Source organism: Protomyctophum bolini (genome assembly GCF_963924005.1).
Source record: "Protomyctophum bolini genome assembly, chromosome: 21".
Classification (NCBI taxonomy): Eukaryota; Metazoa; Chordata; class Actinopteri; order Myctophiformes; family Myctophidae; genus Protomyctophum; species Protomyctophum bolini.
In genome coordinates, this window is record NC_137882.1 from 26,194,046 (window position 1) to 26,216,190 (window position 22,145).

Genomic DNA, 22,145 nt, shown 5'->3' on the forward strand with positions numbered 1-22,145 from the left:
AGACAGACAGACAGACAGACAGACAGGTGTACTTGCCAAGTAGAACTTTAGCGTCCTCCACGTCAAAGTCTCCGTCTCCGTCTGCATCGTAGACCGACAGTTTGCCTATACAGAGAGGAGATGGAGACGGGAGGAGGAGGAGGGTTTTTACTATAAACACGTTGAAAACACACTACAAACGAAACCATGTGTGCCCTGAGTGCTCTAAAACAAACACCGTAAATATCCTCTAAGTACGGCAAGTAAATAAATAAGGATCATCAATAGTAGCAACAACAGTGTGTGTGCGTGCGTACGTGTGCGTGTGTGTGTGTGTGTGTGTGTGTGTGTGTGTGTGTGTGTGCATGCGAGCGAGCGTGCATGCGAGCGTGTGTGTGTGTGTGGGTGCGAGCGTGCATGTGAGCGAGTGTGTGCTTGCCCCCTACCTTGCAGAACCTCAGAGAAGTTCACACGGAACTCCTTGGCTCTGGCTGCACGCGGTTAACACAGAGAAATAAAGAAAGAAAGAAAGAAAGAAAGAGAAAGAGAAAGAATTAGAAGCAGCTGGCGTTAGAAGCAGACATCACAGTAGCAGATATCGGTGTCAAATTGTACCTCATTTTAAGAAATGAGGTACAATCTCTCTCTCCCTCTGTGTGTGTGTGTGTGTACTGTGTGTGTGTGTGTGTGTGTGTGTGTGTGTGTGTGTGTGTGTGTGTGTGTGTGTGTTTCCTGTGGTTGGAGATGGTTCCTGTGTCTCAACCAATGCCAGACATCAAACGTGTTCCGTCTGTCACAGCAGTCACGCACTTCTGCATTTCACTTCTGCATTCAACACTTTCATGTTGAGAACAGTCCAACCGACCCGCTTCAAACTTTTGCTCGGAATGTTGACAAAAAAATTGCGCATAGCGCTACACACTAAATAGACCAATTCTGTACTTCAATAATCTGAAAAAAAAAAAAAAAAAACTGAAAAATTACTCTGGCCAACATGAGTCCCTCTTTCTTGTCAGCGCCAGTCACAAATAATTAGAAAGAAGTAAAACATAAATAAATAAAGTGTTGTACCCTGCAGACCTTCTTTCTAATGATTTGTCGGGAAACCAACAAAAAGAAAAGGTTTATTGTCATGACTTGTCAACTCGGCTGTGTCCGAGGCTTAAAGGTCTTTAAATAAACGCTGCGACGCTCTAAAGGCCAAAATGAAGTGGGCTGTTAAAACACCACCAATTTGAAACACTCGGGGTGGAGGTTGTTCACTGGTTACCGGCAGTGTGTGTGTGTGTGTGTGTGTGTGTGTGTGTGTGTGTGTGTGTGTGTGTGTGTGTGTGTGTGTGTGTGTGTATGTGTGCAAAGTCCGTGGGCCTAATTAGCGTCATTTGTCGGGGTCCTTGACATGAAAAAGTGCGGGAGCCACTGACCTATGACGCTGTTGTAGTCGACCACGTCAAAGTAAACCACGGCCACGGAGCTCCACACGCCCAGCAGGGACAGGACCAGGAACCAGGACAGCACTGACGACTTATTGGGGACAGCTGGGGACGTCGTCTCTCTGGGCTCCGTCGTGTGTCTCCCATTCTTCACCTCTGCAGAGGACTTCACATCTGGAGGGACGGACAGACGGACAGACAGACAGAGGAGAGAGATAGGGTATAGAATAGATAGAGAGACACATGAAAGACAGGGACAGACACACAGACAAAGAGAGTCAAGTTTAAACCACTTAATGTATACACTCCACAGACAGACAGACAGACAGACAGACATCTACATGTCCTTTCTGCTGTGTGTGAAATGTGAACGTCAAACATGCGTGTGACTAAGCAAAGAAGCCTTGCCGAGCCATGAGGCCCATAGGGCAGGAGCCTATCTCCTGTTTCTGTAGCGTGAGGCAGCTTGATGTACAAGTAGTAGTACACCCCCTGGACACGACGCTAGTATGTCGCAGGGACTTACCCCCCATCCAACCCTTGATGCCGAGTGTCAAGCAGGGAGGCATTGGGTCCCATTTTTCCAGTCGGAAGGGGGATAAAGAGGTCATCATCTCATCTCCTGCTCTGACAGGTATATGTTCAGGCCTGTTTTAAAAGGAAGCCAGTGATGTGCTTGCTTTGAGGGAAAGGGTCAGGGGCATTCCACAGCTGAGTGGCAGTGCTTGTGGAAGGTGAATTTACCCATTTTGTTCTAAAAGTGGGTGGCACCAGATCATTGTTCACGCTCCCTCTAGTATTTTGGCTGTGGGTGTTGCTCACTTTGTTTTTAGATAATTACCGGTAGTCAAGTAAGTGGGCACTGAAGGCATGAAGGGCAGAGTTGCGTTTACAATGTTTAATGTCGGACCCATTTCCAATTGCTTGACTCTATATCCAAGGTTCCGCCTGACGCTATATTCGGACGGTGGAGCTTTGGGTCGTGCAGTTACCTCGCCAAGACGTAAATCAAACGCTGGGCGAGAAATTAAAAGCAGTTGCTCTCATTGACTAGAGAAGAAATTGATCATTAGAAATACCGGAGGCTATATGTACAGGTATGTTCCTCATTGACATATACACATCAAGGTTATAATAGTTAACTAAAACTAACAAAAAAAACGAAAACTAGAATTAAAAAAACATTTTAGTTAACTGATGAAAACTAAAAATAAATTAAAAAACGATAACTAAACTGAAACTGTATTGTGTGTCCTCAAAACTAACTGAAATTATAGACAAAATACCCTTAGTTTTTAATATAATCCTTTTAAATGAATTCTATTAATTTCCTCATTTCAAGTTTTACGTACGAAAAAAACTATAACTAAACTAAAACTAAGCATTTTCACCAAAATAAAAACTAGCAAACCCCGCTCTAAAAACTAAAAAAATATGTCAAAACTAACTAAAACTAACCTATAATGAAAAAACGAAAACTATTATAACCTTGATACACATTGTGCGATAATACAGCTAAAGTCACTCTTATTTCGATTAATTCCATTGATTATTAGCTGACTATTAATGTATTTTGGTGGAGGACAGTCCTAGAAAACACTAAATAGACTTATAGTATCACTAGACCGAACAAACGTCAACATGTTCACAATGTGCGTGCGTGATGTTTGTTTGTGTGTGTATGTGTGTGTGTGTGTGTGCATGTGTGTGTGTGCATGTGTGAGGGGGTTTCCCTACCATTGTGATGATCTGAAAATCTGAAGCCACTGCCTAGTGTTACATAAGGTGACCTGGTTCTCACACACGCACACGCACATGCACACATGCACACACACAGACACACACACACACACACCACACACGTGAAAACAGGTATCGGGTGTCATCCTGTGTCCATAACTACCCTAAATGTGTCCCTAAATGTCCTTTACCATGGAAACATGCGTCTCTCGTCCGTCAGTTATAGTCTGCCACCCCCACGCCTCCATATATGGTCACGCCTGGTGACGCCACGCCTCCATATATGGTGACGCCTCGCGGCACCACGCCTCCATATATGGTCACGCGGCTCACGCCTCGTGACGTCACACCTCGTGACATGTCACGCCACCATTTATGGCAATCTCCATACATGAAGATCACGACACTGACCTCATCTAACCCTGGATAGCCATGCATGGAGAAGACTGGATCATCACCTAGATCTGCATACATGAGAGCCGGGCCAGCAACTCTACATCTGACCTCAAACCCTTAGATCTCCATATATGGAGCTGACCTGTTCTGACATTCCATATGTGTGTGTGTGTGTGTGTGTGTGTGTGTGTGTGTGTGTGTGTGTGTGTGTGTGTGTGTGTGTGTGTGTGTGTGTGTGTGTGTGTGTGTGTGAGGACCAGGTCAGATCCATTGGATCTAGTCTCCACTAGAGAGATCAAGTAGAACTACAAGACAAGTCATTTCATGCTTGGCTACACATGGGTGTCACGCTCTTAAAATAGCCCATCTACAAGCTTGACACATTGTGAGCTTGTAATTTGACTATTTTCGGCAAACAGCCAACAATAAAGCAGGTATTATGACGCCATCACAGCCCGCCAAAATACTTTATTTTTTAAATTGACTAAATCAACTGTAGATTTAGCTGACTAAACTCTCACGATAAAACATGATAAGTCAACTAAAACAAAAACATTTCAGATAACTGTCTGAATCTGAAATATGACTACATTGGAGTTTTATTCAAAAGACTATGACTAAAGGAGAGCAAACTTTACTGTCAAAATGAACGCCGCGTCACAAACTACTTGTCATGCGAATTAATTAGAGTCTACAGCATTCACAAATCTGACAAAGAAAGGTACCATAACAGCAGGTTTTTGATGGATCAGTGACATCTGACTGTGCGTGTGCGCGCGTGAGTGCGTGCGTGCGTGTGTGTGTGTGTGCGCGATGACATATGCAATGACTGATATGACAACTATGTCAGCATGACAAATCAACAGAGAGCTGACATGACCCCGATACAGAGGGAGAATGGTAGTGAACAGCTGATTGGTTGGCATATAGAGCACAGCGCCAAATGAACAACATAGCTCACACAAATAGATCAGGGGTCTTCATTTTACGTTTAGCCCAGATTTGAACCTATGGTCTATGCCGACCATTGAGCTAATAGAGCCTCGCTCAGGGGATAAATTTAATCTTGACCACCATCAGGTAAGAAGTTTGTGTCCGATTCTGTTTCTATAGGTGAGACATGACCTTTGACCTCTCACATAGGCTACATGCAGACTAAATGTGTCCGCCCCAATTCACCCTTTGTCGAGTCCCGCCCCCGTGGTCGTGCCCCTCTTCGCACCCATTGGTTGCCGTTTCGTGGTTGGACAAAAATCGTCGCAGATTACCGTCAAAGCCATTATTACATCTGCTGCCGGATCGCATGATATTAGCCTCATTAAAACACAGCATGCCAATCCAATCCACCAATCCAATCCATGTTGTAATCAATTCAAACCACCAAAATCCACCAAACCAGTCCATGCCAAACCTCAAACCTCAAGCCTCAAGGTCATCCCTGTAAATCAGTGGTTTTCAACCAGGGGGTTCTTCCTGAGGGGGTTTCCAGGTGGTCCCCAGTGTAAAATGAAACCAAATGGAGCCGTCATTTTACGCACTCAAGAGTTAATTTATCGTTAAACATCTGGCATTAATTCCTTTACAAGAAGTCTACACAATTAGTGCTGAATAAATAATGGACCTTGATGTGAAAAGGGTTGAAAACCACTGCTGTAAATAAATAACCTCTTCATCCACAGCGTTTTATATACTCTGCATTTAACCACTTAAACCCCAGCATTACTAGAGGTAACATTCACCAAAAAATAGCCGATCTGTTGTGATGCGTTGTGAGCTTGTATATCTCATATATTTTTGTGGAAGGCACTTGAGGCCCTATACTTTCGCCGTTGCCTTGCCTCTTATCCCTAAACGTTTTTCTTTTTCTTTTTTACTATTTTTGTTACTACTTGCAGCAAGGCACCCAAGGGTGCCAAGCACATCGAGAAGCCCTGGTGTAGACCAGGGCACGCACACAACACACACAGACACACGCACGTCTCACGCACACACACACACCAATCCATACAATACCGCTAATCAATATCACAATTGAAACCAAAAATCCAAGCCCTTCCAGTGCAAGTCCAAGCCAAGCCAAGCCAAATCAATTCAAACCAATCCAAGCATTCCCATGCATTCCAGTCCACTTCAAATGTATTTCCATAGCATTACAACCTAAGCCCCGAATCATTGATCATTCCATTCCATTCCATTCCACACCAGGTCAGTCCGTTCCAGGAACGGCCCTACCTGGGTCCTGGACCACAGCTTTCACCTCCTGATGAGCAGCAGATGACACCTGATCTCCATCCTGTTTCAGTACCTCCATCTCAGCTGCAACGGTACCACAAGAACAGCGCTAGGGTTGCTACGATAGGAGCCAGCCAATCATATCAACACTCGAGGGGTACTATGATAGGAGCCAGCCAATCATATCAACGCTCGAGGGGTACTATGATAGGAGCCAGCCAATCATATCAACACTCGAGGGGTGCTATGATAGGAGCCAGCCAATCATATCAACACTCGAGGGGTACTATGATAGGAGCCAGCCAATCATATCAACACTCGAGGGGTACTATGATAGGAGCCAGCCAATCATATCAACGCTCGAGGGGTACTATGATAGGAGCCAGCCAATCACATCAACGCTCGAGGGGTGCTATGATAGGAGCCAGCCAATCATATCAACGCTCGAGGGGGTACTATGATAGGAACCAGCCAATCATATCAACGCTCGAGGGGTACTATGATAGGAACCAGCCAATCATATCAACGCTCGAGGGGTACTATGATAGGAACCAGCCAATCATATCAACGCTCGAGGGTGTACTACCCGGGAGACTTCGTCATTCTTCCGGGTGACACTGAGCAACTTCCATTGAAGTGAAATGCTCCTCAATCCATTCTGCCGGCCGGCGCGACACTTATGGAACACTTTCATTACCATAAGCAAGGAAATACCTCGTTTCATTGTGTTTTGGGTCGATGCATTAATTAAGTCATGTATTAAGACATGTATTAAGTAGCCGTGTACAAAGCGGGACAATGTATGGCTGAGTGGTCGTCGTCGATAGATTAATCACCCCGTCTCAGCCATGCATCACCCCTTATAGGGCCGATTCATACTCCTATTTTAGAGCCGAATAAAAGTCGGCTCGGCTCTGTAGAGCCTGCAATGTGACGTCATTTGAGGTTTGGGGGGGGGGGGGGGGGGGCTTTAGACCCCCACAGAACCCTCCAGGCCTTTGGACCTTAAAACAGAACCCTCCAGCAGAACACCAGAGGATCCTTGGCTGGCAGAGCCCCCGTAGTAGTTATAGTAGAACAATGGAGAATCCCAGGAAAAAAGCCTGAAGGAACCACAGATTAGGGATGGGGGCAATAATCGTTGTTATCGTATATATATTTATCGTGATATATATTTTCAGGGGTTTTCAACTGGATTAAGCCGGGGCCACAACACAAAGATGTATGTATACATCTGTGCACAGTAATGAACAGGATAACGTGTCTATTGCTATACCTTAGAATAGATGTAGACCTATATTTGACAATGTATAGGCCTTGACGTTAACGAGCGTCAACAAGCACCAGCTGGGGAGAGAGACTCACTCACTCACACACTCTCACACACACACACACACACACACACACACACTGCGGTGCTCTAGTCTAAAGTGACTGGAATCGGTTTCATTTCTCTCCAAAAGCACTGTCATTATGGTAATCACTTTAGCAGGTGCCACAAGGGGCTTGCTCAACAACACCGCTGGCTGGCTGCAGTTATACGGTAGTTCTAGTGCTCAGTGTGAATGGCCCTTTAAGGCTGCTTTAAAACCAATTTAGACCTGAGTAAAAAAAAAACTATGTTTCTATATCAGTTGTTCTCAAACTATTTCATGTCAAGGACCACAAAAATGATATGTAATTGGCCACCAACCGTCATCTGAAAAGATACGAGTTAAAAAAACTGAAAAGAATATATATATTCAAAGATTTGGGCCACATTTTCACGAGTTTTCAAAAAACAGCAGATCTACAAGCTCATAGCGCGGCACTCAGTGCCGCGCTATGAGCTTGTAGATATGCTGTTTTTCAATAGCTTAAAGTATAACATCATACTTTAAAAAAGACCAAAAGGGGTTCCCACCCTGAATGCGTTCAATGTACTTGAATAAATACAGTACTCGGTTGAATGCTTGCACCTATAGTTACTGATCTACCTGATAAGAAATCAATCAACAATCAATAACAAATACATGACCTTCTGACCTCTGCAGGGACCACACCAACGACCTTCAGGGGCCACGTACGACCTCGATCCTCCCGCGCAATGAACGACAAAAGAAAACAAAAGAAAACGGTAGAATAATGGATCTACGCGCAGACACACACAGGAGTTAGAGAGGGAGAAACAAACACCTCTCCCTTCCTCCCTGCAGCTCTCCCAGAACAACCTGATACCAACTATTATTAGAGCTGACAAAACGCTGTCTGTCTCTGTGTGTGTGTGTGTGTGTGTGTGTGTGTGTGTGTGTGTGTGTGTGTGTGTGTGTGTGACTGTGTGTGTGACGTGTGTGTGTGTGTGTGTGTGTGTGTGTGTGTGTGTGTGTGTGTGTGTGTGTGTGTGTGTGTGTGTGTGTGTGTGTGTATGACAGAGAGAGAGAGAGAGAGAGAATGAAAGAGTGACAAGACAGTGGGTGAGAGAAATAGGGATATAGATAGTTTGTGTGCACGTGTGTGCGTATGAGTGAGTGAGTGAGAGAGAGAGAGAGAGAGAGAGAGAGAGAGAGAGAGAGAGAGAGAGAGAGAGAGAGAGAGAGAGAGAGAGAGAGAGAGAGAGAGAGACAGGGTGCATGCATGTGTTTGTTCCGACTGTAGAGTGTAGACTCTACAGAGAGTGTAGAGACTAGAGTAGCGACACTCTTTGATCTCGCCGCAAAGCGGGTGCCTTTATGGGCTATATAGTTCCAAACATTGCTCCTATGGCTGGAACTATCCCATTGAGATAGAATGTGCACTTCCATTGTTACAATGGGAGTCAACGCTAGCGTCGCCACTCTCTTACTATTATTACTCTGGTTTCCGACATACTAACAGTCCGTCACAGGCATTAGTAGCCCGACACCTTGCCCAAACCCTAACCTTAACCCTAACCTCACAGGGAAGACTATACCTACCCCAAACCCAAACCCCAACCCTATACCCATAGGGTTAGGGTTTGGGTAGGAAGACACGGGTGACTTTTAACCAGCAATCCATGTCGGGAGCCAACGGGTGAGTCTTGACCAGCCACGCATCTGTCGGAGTGTTGCAGATGCCAGAGCTGGCCGATGGCCGAAAAATTTGGGTCAGAGCAGGTTCTCTGATCTCCATGCCTTCAGGCGTGCGGAGACAAAAATAGACATCTTATTGCGTGTAAAAAAAAATGCCCCCGCCCCTAGTTAAATGACAACTTTGTATTTTTACAAGGGTTCATTTATTAGTTTGTAATGATGATAATTAAAAGATGAGTGTTAAAAACAAATCATATATTGCTTTCTATCGTATCGTTATAGTGATTTTTAACTAGGGGCGTTTTATTTATTTACACTCTGCCCCACATTTGTCGCATCGGCCGGTTACCATAACTTTAAAAGTAGCCCAAAAAAACCTGCATCTCGATTAATCTACATAAGCGATATATTTTCAGTTAATTGCCCAGCATTACATAACTGTACTGTTAACTGATCTGTATCAAAGGGACAAACCCTGATTTCATGAATTACTTGATTAATTAATGCAATTAATTAACTAACTAACCCATTCATCCACCCACCAATTCTCACCCATTCATTCATTGGCGGTGGTCCAGGGGTAGAGTGACCAATACAAGGTTCCCAGTTCAAACCTCCAGTGTCTTGCTCAAGGATACTTGAGCAAGACACTGAACCCCAAATGTCTCCCGATTTTGCCTTGCATGGTTTCCCCCGCCATCGGTGTGTGAATGGGTGAATGCATTGCACAATCTCTGCAAAGCGCCATGGATAAAGGTGCTATATAAATGCACACATTTATACCATTCATTAATGCTGATGAGGGAGAGAGGGTCAAACTGTTTTCCCAATCTTGCTGAAACTTCTCAACTTCCCAACCTTCCCAAGTGTGATGGGGATTAGAGTGCTTGTCGCCCATGATAGCGCGCAGCTTCCACCAATCTAATTCCCTCTGCACCATGGCAACGGAAACCACCACGTCAACACATCAGATTTTAACGTTTGTTTTGATGCTATATGACACTTAGTCTTGTCTTGTTCACATGGTCTTTCTATTGTGACGAGGACACTGACTCACAATGCATTCTGGGCCCTGTAGTGGGAGAGTCACTCTCACACAGGTTGTGGACAACTATCAATGCCAGGCAATAGAAAAATACCATGTCTTTCTTTTCGGTTACATTTCCACAACAGAAGGAATGTGTGAATTTCTGATGGATGAGGTGTCAGGTAGTTCTATTGCCTTCCCATGTCAATCATCTGGGACAAGCACACCTATCCCATTACAACTTCTGTCCTGAGTTGTAATCTCTCCCTGTGTGCGTGTGCGTGTGCGTGTGCGTGTGCGCGTGTGTGTGTGTGTGTGTGTGTGCGTGTGTCTGTGTCGGTGACTGTGACCGATTCAGTGATGTTTGTGAGATCCAGGGTCACATGCGTTTTACGAGGACACAAGTTGATGTGCAACTCGCCACCATTGTAAAAACAAAAGGTTGCATTGTGTACTCAATATACTGTATCCTGTTCATTCATATAATCTGTTTAGAATGACATTCCTAATCGGTGACAATTTCATTACTTTTTAAGATGTGTTATAATATGCCAAATTGTGCAATATTACGTAAGAAAGAGGCGGACATTGTGAAAATAGACAATCTACAAGCGTAGTCTGGCTAGTTTCACGATATTTATCGGTGGATCTGAGAATTATATTGAACAAAATCTTGACAGATACAAAGAGGATAATGCAAGCTACGACTGCAATCGTGGCGGGTGTTATGTTATAATGAGCCCATGTCTGTGTACTTGAACGTGAGACACAGTGTACTTGATATGTATTGTGTACTGCCTGAACTGTAGCATACTAGAGTTAGACTACGACAGCAAGGTCCGTCTTGCTGCAGTATAGGCACGTTATTATGTCTCATATCTTGTTGTCACGTCATTATGATCCAGCACTAGTATATATGTTCCTGTTTGTGTAATAAACTTTGTGAACCTTTAGCGTGATACTGTCTCGTGTCACGTTATTGTTCTCCCGGGCCCCGCCGCCGCAGTCGCCGTACCGAAGGAATACTTCAACCGGATAATCACACACTATACCTGTCTGTCAGAACCAGACGAGGGTCCAGTACTTAAGAGTTACAGCGGGTTTAATGTTGTTTAATACAAGAATCAGGTTAAATTAATGGGCTGTCAATTTCCAGAGCCATAGAGTAAGACAGAGTTACGACAACTCCGTTCACTTCATGGGGCCAGGCTACTCAGTCCTATTGGCGAATAGGGACACCGGAAATTAACGGAAGAACCTCTAGATGCCAGATAGCGTTCCTTACGGCTTGTGAAAGCCTAGATGTCCCCTCAGCCAGTTGGCCCTGGGACTCGAACACAAAGCACAGCCTCCAGAACTTTATTTTTGTTTTCAGATAATTTGGTTTAGTCCAGTGACTAAACCAAATTATCCGAAAACAAAAAGAAAGTTGTCTGAATCTAGCCAAAACCAGAGCAAAATGGAATGCTATTTAGCTTTACCACGGCTGTGCACTGTGAATGGTTAAGAACTAAATTATGACGCCAACATTTCAGATAACGGTCAAATGGAGTTTTATTCAAAAGACCATCACTAAAGGACAGCAAACTTTACTGTCAAAATAGAACACCGTCACAAACTCTACTTGTCATGTGAATTAACTAGAGTCTACAGCATTCACAAATCTGACAAAGAAAGGTACCATAACAGCAGGTTTTTGATGGATCAGTGACATCGGACTGTGTGTGTGTGTGTGTGTGTGTGTGTGTGTGTGTGTGTGTGTGTGTGTGTGTGTGTGTGTGTGTGTGCACAACAGTGAGACTTGGTGCTGAAAATATGCTATACCCATGCTCAGACACAGAGACACAGCCAGCCAGGGACACATATAGCCGTCTATAGGAGTGGTTGCACCAAAAAATATATTAAATTTGATACAGTGGCTGGTTCATTCCTGTCAGACCTGTAACACATCGTGTCTCTTTGCAAACCGGGAGCGGATACGAGTGTTCTATTCTATGGCTGTGTATTAGGAATAAATTATGAAACATTATGTATAATACTATGTAAATGATAAGACTGACAGACACAGAGAGACACAGCTCCAGTCTCCATACAGGCCCCTTTTCCACCAGTTGGTTCCCACCGGTTCAGTTATTTTTGGTTCTTAGTCCATGAGCCAGAGCTCCAAAATTGGAACGTTAATTATGAATTGAGTGTGCAAAACTATACCTATATTAGATTGTTATCACCATGAAACGTCCCCAGTTGAGTACTTACACGAAGACAATGACTTATTTAATTACAATTTTTAAATAAGCAAATTAGGCATTCTGTAGGAAAATATACAAAATAGAAAATGTGAAAAAGCTACTACTGTGGAAGGGTTAATCATGTATCATGAGCTCTGGCTCATGGACTAAGAACCAAAAAGAACTGAACCGTTTCCCATTTGAGAACCAACCGGTTGAAAGGGGGTCTCAGACTGGTAGTCTGCACTCTGCAGACAGTGGTGTTCCAGCTAGCACCAGATGTAGCTAACAAACAGCAGCAGTACCAGCATCATCATCATCTATGGTCTATTGCTCTCTCACAGTTGATAAACCACAGTCACAAACCCAGCAGCCGGCATGCTAACGCTAGCATCATTCACCAGTCATATAGTCCCAGTCAGTCCGTCAATAAAGCTGTAGCCCATTGAATGAAGCATAACGTCAAGTCAACACAACATTAAAAAACACCGCAGCATTGCTTTAGAATTCTCTCCCAAAAAAGTATGAAGTGTCGCGAGATTCGCCCCGAAAAAGAGCGGACCTACAAGCCCACAAGCCGTCGCTCCCGCGACGCCTTGTGAACTTGTAGGTCCGCTCTTTTTCGGGGCGACTCTCGCGAGATTTGTTGCAACACCAAAAAAAGGAGTGAATGTAGTCTTTTCGTTAAAAGAATAACAAACCTTTCTTGTTGTGGGTTTTGTTCGTCTTCTTCTGGGCCATGGTGGCTGCCGCCTGCAACGCCGACTGTATCGATCCCAAAAATACTATCGATTATTATAATATTAATGTGCTGCTCGGGAGCGTTCGTATTAATGCAGGAGCATCAGAGACAGAACTGTGTGGTGGTGATGAGGCAGGAGTTCAGTTCAACGACCACTGTGCTGCAGCAGCGGAGCGGACCCGCGTTGCCAGGTCGCCAGAGAAATAAGCAACCAGGGTCTACAAAAGAAACAAGCCCAGTGTTTGTTTGTTTGTTTGTTTGTTTGTTTGTTTGTTTGTTTGTTTGTTTGTTTGTTTGTTTGATTGATTGATTGATTGATTGATTGATTGATTGACAGTGCAGAATTACAATACATTTCAAGCACAACTCAATACAAAAACTGGTAACTGTGAGTGGACGACACCATAAAGCACAGCGCTACACTTGTTCACAAGAGGGTCGACCTTGTTCAATTCATCATAACATTTAGAGACGTACAAATATACCTCGTGCAAAAACTATGAACTAAATAACATTTTGTAAAAATAAAACTATACAAGCATAAATTACTGCATGAAGCTGAACACGTTGAAGTTTGAACAAAATTTCTAGCACAAAGTATGTGGAAGTATAGTTGCATATTATGTGGCATATGTTTTGTAGGCAAATCCAATTTTGTAACAAAATCCACAAAGTTACTAGTAACTATATGCAGTGGAGTAAAACCTCAAATACAGTACTTGAGTAAATGTAGCCTCCATAGACATATTTTTTTAGCACTGCTATTTGATAATACGGTAGCAATATCAATATCTAGACGAATTTGAGCACTATAGCCTACAATGTAGGCTATAGAACACAATTCAGTTTTAGGCTATAATTTTTGATGGTCCTCCTTGACATGAAAATGTTTGAGAACAACATTCTTTGAACAACCTAAAAAACATTAAAAAGCAAGCCCAAATAAACAACAAAAAGAAAGAAAAGAAAATCCAATATTATTAGTAAGTGACTTTACAGAAAAACAAGCCTAAATTCGCTTTTAATAAGCAGACCTGGCAACACTGGTGGACACCCAGGGGGCGGAACCTTACCTTACGCTATTGCAGATCTACAAGCTCACAACGCGTCAATATGAAAGACGTTGTGAGCTTTTAGATCTGCCTTTTTCCTCCAACTTTCTATTTTTGCTGATCTTGTTGAATCTTGCCCTGATCTTGTCCCAAACTAAACCAGATTTAGAAACTAAGATTAGAAATGTTAAAAACGTCAAGCATTTTCAATGTAATGAAATACCAAACAGACTTTAGAAACAAATTAAAAACGAACTGAAAGTTAATTGACAGACTATATGAACAAATGGTAGCAAAATAACCGTTTAAAGAGATCTTTTGTTTCTGTTCAACGAGAGCAATTTTATTTTCTGTCTAATAAAATAACAAGTAGGCCTATTATACAATAGTAGTAGGCTAAGTATAAGTAAGTACGTAACTAACGTAAGTAAGTATAAGTAACAAGAACAAATAAGACAGAAAATAAAACCCACCCATATAGGCTACTGCTCAGTGACACTGCATAAAATAAAATAGTAAGATGAAATGCTGTCATGGAAAACAAAAACTGATTTGAATGATGACGATAGACGCAGTGCTCCATTAGCCGTTACTACGTTAATAGGTACCTATTCAATCTATTCGGGTAATGGACGATGGGCAGCCAAACCTTATCATCAAATTGTCTCAACAATTAAACTCTTAAAACATATTATTAGCCAATGAATAAAGCTCTATTTGTCTTAATGAAGCGTCTAAGGAAGAGTGGGCACCGATGCCACCGAAGAACAGCTTGGGCACTATAAGGAATATTATGTGGGCAGTGGGCACCTCAATGTCAAATAAATGGTAAATGGTGCCTTTTTATCCAAATAACTTTCTGGCCTTGACAGCCCATACATCCAAACAGAAAAGTCCTATTTGATTGCATTAAATGACTTTAAACAACATTAAATTCACTTTGTCACTCACTTTGCCACTCAATTTGCCACTCAATCTGCCATTCACTTTATGCATGCGCATATCCTCTATATAGACTGACACCACAGCGCGTATTCAGGGCGGAGTCACCACCCCCATGGGAAGTTGTGATTTGCTCTCGTTCACTGCAATGCAATTTGCGGCATTTCCAAAACAATATTGCGCAGAGTATCGATTATCAAACGTATTTGCAATGCCATACGTTGAAAGATCTGTTGCCCGTGGACAAGGCACGTTACCTCCGCAAGTTAGATATTATCGGCATAGATGTTTGTCCGTATGTGATTAAGGATTGGAAAAAGTTGCATTGGCAGCCATAGAAAATTCTTACCCCGGGCTAAAACCGGATGTGACGTTTTTGGGTGTTCCTGTCTTATGTGGTGTCAGTCTGCTGACACCTGCTGCTATAAGGCAGGTGACTCATCAAATTAGTAGAATACTAAAACGACAAGAAATCATATGGCTCTTTAATCTCTCTTAGGCCCAGGCTACACGTATATGCATATTTTGCTGAATTATTTTCAGCCTTTCAGCTACACGCAAACGGCGTTTTCGGCCACTCAAACGGAGGTTTTTGGAAACGGATAAATAAGTGAAGATTTTCGAAAACATCCAGATCAGTGGATCTTATAGTCATGTGTGAAACGGAGCTTTTGAGAAACAATGTCACCGCTCATTAGCGCATATCATTTTTTACTATAATTAGGTGAGAAATGCAGCTTGCGGCGCATTGCAACTAATGTTCATGTTTATATATCACTGATAACAATAACAACTTTAAAGGTAGAGTAAGTGATTTCACTTAATTCAAATATCACGTATTTTTTTGTTTTGTTGTGATAATCCTCTCTACTATAGAGTGTGCTGACCATAAAGGAGTTCCTCCCTGTCCCCAGTTAACCCCTGGGGGTCAAAAAACCGTAGGTTTCATTTTTGACTCTCTATCCTGATTGGACGAAGACTTAGGTCCCACAGCCAAAAACGAAACCTAAGGTTTTTTGAGTGAAATCACTTACTCTACCTTTAAAACGTATCATATGTTGCATCAACTGCAGCGAGCAAAGGCTCTGCTCTGCTGCATCCAATAATAAATATATAAGCCTACTTATTCCTTCATTAAAAAATATGATTGGCACCTTGGCAAGTGTAAATATGAAATCAAATACAATATAGCCTACAATTGAAACCTGCTACTGCAGTGATTTTATCCTGTGTTCAATGTGTTTCTGCGTGTGTGTGTGTGTGTGTGTGTGTGTGTGTGTGTGTGTGTGTGTGTGTGTGTGTGTGTGTGTGTGTGTGTGTGTGTGTGTGTGTGTGTGTGTGTGTGTGTGTGTGGACTCAGATATCTCTGTCGTATGGGCAGGGATTTTTTTCTAAAACGGAGGACGAAAATATCAGTTTAGCAAAAGATCCATATACGTGTGGCCTGGGCCTCAGACCAGTCAACCTTCAGAGTTGCACACTGAACACGCACGCAGACCTTCAGGCCTTGTTATAATAAGTCCCTGTTCAGTCCGGTCCGCTGTAAGCAGTAGATGTTCGGTCCAGGTTTTCCAGATGGATGAAGTCCAGTGGTTTTATCATCCCTGCTTGCTGCTCCCTGGAACACATGTTAAAGATGTCCATGTTCAGTGGTGGGAAGTCATTAGTGCATTTACTTAAAGGACCACTTCACCACTTTTCAATCTTCATATAATAGGTCCTCACTAATAATCATGAAAAAATTGCACAATTCCAGTGACATCATCGATGGGGAATACAAGCTAATAAAAGCTGCAGGCATTCTAGTCCTGAAAAGTTGCAATGGAAGCCATCGTTCTCACGATAATGAAAAATATTGTTTAAAAGATAATCTGCCTAATGATGATGTCACTGGAAGACGGTTTCTAAACTGCCCACAGCCGTCCGACTGAGTAGACAAAAATCGTGCCATTTTATCATGATTATTAGTGAGGACCTATTATATGAAGATTTTGTATAATTATGTTTGGTACAGTAACGTGGTCTAGTGGAGCAGCAATATACTTGCTGTGGTCTTTTTATTCTATAGTATTCCCTTCTTTATCTTTGTCACTTTGTCAATGATTAAGAGTAAGACACGCAGCAGTAGTTGGACTGTGTGCTGACTTGCTGTGTGTGTGTGTGTGTGTGTGTGTGTGTGTGTGTGTGTGTGTGTGTGTGTGTGTGTGTGTGACACAGTGTGCCTCACTGAAAACTGAAAACTGTCATGATGTAGAAAGATTTTTTTTTAGAATCGTTCCCAGGTCTAAATGGGTCAAATAAGTCCTACAGGTTGCAAAAAGGGACAAGGGTCCCTAGTGTAGAGGTAGGACGAGGTTGGAGGAGAGACACCTACGCTGTGGTGTGCAAGCCGCCGAGGACCTCCTGCACCCGGTCGGGTGGGATATCCCCGTCCAGCCGGGCCAGGAAGGTGTAGAGGGTGACGAAGGTGCTGAAGGGGATCCGCGCCGCGCCTCCCTCCTCGTCCTCCGTCAGGACCTCACAGGCAACCCTCAGTGCACTGTGGATGCTCTGAGACAGACGGCACGCACACACACACACACATCACACACACACACACACACACACACACACGCGCACACACACACACACACACACACACACACACACACACACACACACACACACACACACACAGACATGACATACAGTTCTGATTGGAGTCATGAACATCAGCCACACGCGAGCGCGCGCACATGCATATGAGCGCATGCTCTAGCCTCTTGTTCTTATATTGTTAACTTGCTGTTGGGCAGAAACCTTGCAACTCCATTGTTTTGGGTTTTTTTTTGTAATCTAATGCCCTATACTTTTTACACACTGTCACACAAAAGTATATAGCAAAAATAGCTAGATCTACAAGCCCACAACGTGTTGCATCATAATGTGAGCTTGGAGATTTTGTTTTAAATAAATGAAGATTAAGTTGTGTGGACTTTATAAATATACTGACAACCTTGGATCCATTGAAACACAGGATCTTTCTTGTTTTACCTGAAAAGTAACTGTCCGTCCGTCCCCCCCCCTCAGTATTTATGTATTGGTTTGAGATAAAAAATTAAATGAAAATAAAAACACTGTTAAGATGAAACATGCCTGCCCTCCTGTGGTCAAACCATGCAACAGTCTCTAGTTAAAATCAAGAACTTGCTCTACATCTAACAATCAGTTTAGTTCATTTAACTACTTTAGGGCTTGTGTGTGTCCTTATTTTGAGTATGCCATTTCTTCAAAACCATCATACTTTTCAGGAAATTGGGAAGAAATAACCCGCGTTCCAATGATCTTGTTATGGTTCAATGTTCATAACAAACCCACAGATATAACGGTGTGGAGTTTACATGTTCTCCCCGTGTCCCCTAGGGTATAGGTACCCTCACATGTTCTCCCCGTGTCCCCTAGGGTATAGGTACCCTCACATGTTCTCCCCGTGTCCCCTAGGGTAGGTACCCTCACATGTTCTCCCCGTGTCCCCTAGGGTAGGTACTCTCACATGTTCTCCCCGTGTCCCCTAGGGTAGGTACCCTCACATGTTCTCCCCGTGTCCCCTAGGGTAGGTATATCCTCACAAAAAACATGCAGTAATCCTGATCCCTAAACTGCCTCCCTGCCTCCCCAACCGGGGTCCCTGACGGAGGGGAAAAGAACTGTTTGGAATAACGTGTTCCTTCCACACGCTATACTGAAGGAAGCATGAGGTCAGTCCATTGCTCTCCCCAGGTTGGCAGAGGGAGTGTAGAGCCCAGGATTACATTAGATAATTGACACTGGGTGGGAGAAAAAAAATGGGTTGGGATAAAAGGTTAAACAAAAACAGCTTATAACCTATAACCACTTTCAACCTGGCCTCATCCTCATCAAAGGAATCACCTTTGTCACATTATACGGGTGTCCAGACGCGGTGGGTGAAAATAGCCGACATACAGACTCATATAAAAAAAAGTCAGGATTCCAATTAAAAATTGGCAAAAAAAAAATCAGGATAAACATGGACACTTTTTATCTCTGATGACTGATGACTGTTATCTTGATACGGTGACACACTGACTGTAACTAAAGGACACTTTATTCCTTTTTACCTTGCATCTATAACTAAATCCATTTGAAATTCAATAAAACATTTACTTCAGGATTCCAATTTAAAAATGGCAAAAAATATTCACGATTTCAATTCAAATATAGCAAAAATAGCCGATCTACAAGCTCAAAACGCGTCGCAGTGCGACGCGTTTTGAGCTTGTAGATCAGCTATTTTTGCTACGACACTAATATGCAATGTGGCCCCACTGGAGTGAGTGTGGACATATCGTGGCCCTCACTATCGTCAAAGTTGCCGTGCACTATTGAAAAATAGCAGATCTACAAGCTTTTTCGAATCTGATCTCAGGTCAAAATGCGTTAAAGAACCGCCATTCTTCTGTGCGTTATAGAATCTGATCTCAGGTCAGAATAGGGTTAAGTGTCTCGCTCCACAACATGGGAATCGAACCCCGGGGACCCTTGGTTTCCCCATGGCAGCAGCATCATTCATCATCATCATCTCACCCCTCCCAGAGCGCTGCAGCCCAGAGCGAAGAAGTGCATCCAGTCGACGTGGTCCTCCTCCTCTGTGGTGAAGTCCCCCAGACGGAGCAGGCTCTGCAGCTGCTCCTCCGGCAGACACACGCCCCTCCATCGCACACGGAGGTCCTCCCTGCTGCACCACGTCCGCCTCGGCACCGACTCGTCTGCGTGGCTCGTCGGAGACAGCTGGGGAGAGAGAGAGAGAGAGAGAAGTATAAAGACATCAGAGAATCATTCTTCCCTAAATTTAAAGAAAAATATTAAAGAATTTGAATCCACCATTAATAACTCCAATATCATGTTCTGGGAGAACAGTCCAAATGCACAGTTTTGGCAGCAAAATACATGTGGAGTTGTGTCATCAACTGAGGGACAGCCAGTGGACAGAAGAGACAGGTATATCTGTCTGAACAGGGTCATTCAAGTTGCTGTTATGTTTATGTTTGTTCATTTATTTTCATTGTTACTGTATTGCTCGTTGTTCATTATTGTTGGGATGTTTGTTGTTGTTTCTGTGTGCGCAGAGAGTTGTTGTCTCTGTGTGCGCAATGTTGACTTTCGTTTTGTTGTATGTATGCTTTGGCATATGTAGAACATATTTATCATGCCAATAAAGCCTTTTGAAATGTGGGTGCAATTGAGGTCAGAAAACAAAAACAAAAAATAAGAAAAATTACAAAAACGTTTTGTTTATGTCACAATCCCTTTAATGTATGTGAAGCTGTGAAATAAGTATAATATTTGCCTCTGCTGTGTAGTAGAGTAGAAGTATAAAGCATTATTTCATAAATGTACTTCATAGTTATACCTCCCACGACTGCCTTTAACCCATTAAAGCGCAGGACTTATCTTTACCTATAATGGCTCAGGTCAGTATGTGTGTTGTGTCCCTGCTGATGACTTTACCTGTTTGTGCAGGACCCTGAGCAGACCTGGGGTCAGCCCAGTGTCTGTCTTCTGGGTGACTATACCTGTTTGTGCAGGACCCTGAGCAGACCTGGGGTCAGCCCAGTGTCTGTCTTCTGGGTGGCCACATGTATCTCAAGCCTGTCTTTCACTGGAAGAGTCTCTCCTTTGGACAGAGCATGGAAATACCTGCACAACACAACACAGCGTGCACGCACGCACACACACACACACACACACACACACACACACACACACACACACACACACACACACACACACACACACACACACACACACACACACACACACACACACACACACACACACACACACACACACAGATTAGAGGGAAAGCCATTGAGACCAAGGTCTCTCTTTTTCAGTGGTGCTCTGTAGCCTATACAAAAAAAGGACATTATTTTACAGACATTAAAAATGCTTCAATATTGAATAAAGGGGGGGGGGGGGGAACAATAAATATTACCAGGCATTTGGCTTAATCCAGTATCAAATCAACTTAATAAAATATCTCTTCAAAAGGGTGAATGTATAATGCACAATCTCGGGGTGATCAGGTGTGATCAATTGGCTAATTTGGGCCCTGTCCAGAGCCCGGGGCAGAGGCTTTTGTGCTGGTTCTGGACAACGGTGTATCCGACTCAAGGACGGGCGTGATGTGTCAAATGTGAAGTCGGTGGAGTGAACGGTTCTCGAGGTACGTGGATTAGCGAATACAATACAGGCGTATACATACACACGTACAGTATACAGAGACATGGTGCAAAGACCTGTACATGCCTTAGACAGAGTATAGAGACGTCACCGGAGTTCTCCTCCCATCCACTTGAATTAATTGGTCGACCCCCCCCCCCCCCCCCTGCTCTAGTCTATACTTACGCTGCACACCACAGCAGCACATCCCCGGGCTGGGTTCTGATGGCTGCCTTGGTGAACTGTTTGAGGATGTCCGGCAGCTCCGGAGGGATGTTGATCTGCTGGGCACAGTACATCGTGTCTGGAAGAGGCATTGCTCTGCAAAAGAAACAGGGGAAAAAAGAAAGATCACAATACGCTGACGAGAAAAGACAGGATCGAGGTGCTGTGGGGTCGTCAGAATCGTGGACGCTATGGCCTGGGCCATGGCTCAGCGGTCCAGGGACCTTGGCTGGTAATCCAGTCTGGCAGTGTGCCGCGGGTTCGACTCCCGATGCCGACAGCCTTTACTGCATGTCCCCCCCCCCCCCCCATTTCCTGTCAGCCTATACTGGCCCTCCATAAAAAATCACACCCGCCACACCTCTCTCTCTCTCTCTCTCTCATTAGCAGGCAACATTGCAGCACTATCCCTCTCTCTGTTTCTGGCGCCCCCTACTGGTACCCTATAGTCATATACTCGTGCTCATGGCCACATTGCTGGTTGTAGGAGTGGTTGCACCACTCAAAAAGGAGAAAGAAAATTGTGGATGCTAGTAGTGTATACGATTCTCCTTGTGGATGGTTTGAGATGGTGTGGACTGTATATACAGAGGAGGGAGAGCTATAGGGCTATAGGGAGAAGGATGCTGAAGATGGAAGTGCCATGGGTGAGGGGGAGAAGAGGAAGGCCAAAGACGAGGGTTCATGGACGCGGTGAGAGAGGAGGATGGGACAAGCCTGTAACTCGTTGAATCACTGACGACCTGATAATTACAGTGGATCTATACCTTTTAAGGCTGCGACCCCCGAAAGAATCCAGGGGACGTCCCACGCTGACAAGCACATGGTGGAACTGTAGGAGTTTTTGGTTACGTTTTGTTTGACTCTGTTCCAGTTCAGATACATATTGTGGAAATAG

General features: G+C 43.7%; 2 protein-coding genes across 5 annotated transcripts in view; both read right to left on the reverse strand.

Annotated features, from left to right (window-relative positions):
* The window catches only part of LOC308336207 (aspartyl/asparaginyl beta-hydroxylase-like), a 57,073-nt gene extending 44,142 nt beyond the window's left edge, over positions 1–12,931 (reverse strand). Inside the window, exons 1-5 of one of the 4 annotated variants that reach the window (XM_080793503.1) lie at positions 7,806–8,011; positions 5,781–5,864; positions 1,404–1,586; positions 426–470; positions 37–105 (exon numbers count right to left, since the gene is read on the reverse strand). In XM_080793503.1, coding sequence (XP_080649629.1) covers positions 37–105; positions 426–470; positions 1,404–1,586; positions 5,781–5,859 — 376 coding nt within the window. In that variant the 5' untranslated portion in view covers positions 5,860–5,864; positions 7,806–8,011. Of the gene's footprint in view, positions 1–36; positions 106–425; positions 471–1,403; positions 1,587–5,780; positions 5,865–7,805; positions 8,012–12,765 lie in introns of those variants that run through there. The other 3 variants (XM_080793504.1, XM_080793505.1, XM_080793506.1) reach the window with 3 other exon arrangements.
* A 3,382-nt stretch (positions 12,932–16,313) lies between these two features.
* ropn1l (rhophilin associated tail protein 1-like) lies at positions 16,314–21,339 on the reverse strand (the record flags this gene model as incomplete). The annotated part of the gene is made up of 5 exons (XM_080793680.1): positions 16,314–16,418; positions 17,175–17,350; positions 19,385–19,588; positions 20,374–20,497; positions 21,209–21,339. The coding sequence occupies 5 exons, from the start codon at positions 21,337–21,339 to the stop codon at positions 16,328–16,330; spliced, it is 726 nt and encodes a 241-aa protein (XP_080649806.1). The 3' UTR covers positions 16,314–16,327.
* Between the last annotated feature and the right edge of the window lie 806 nt (positions 21,340–22,145).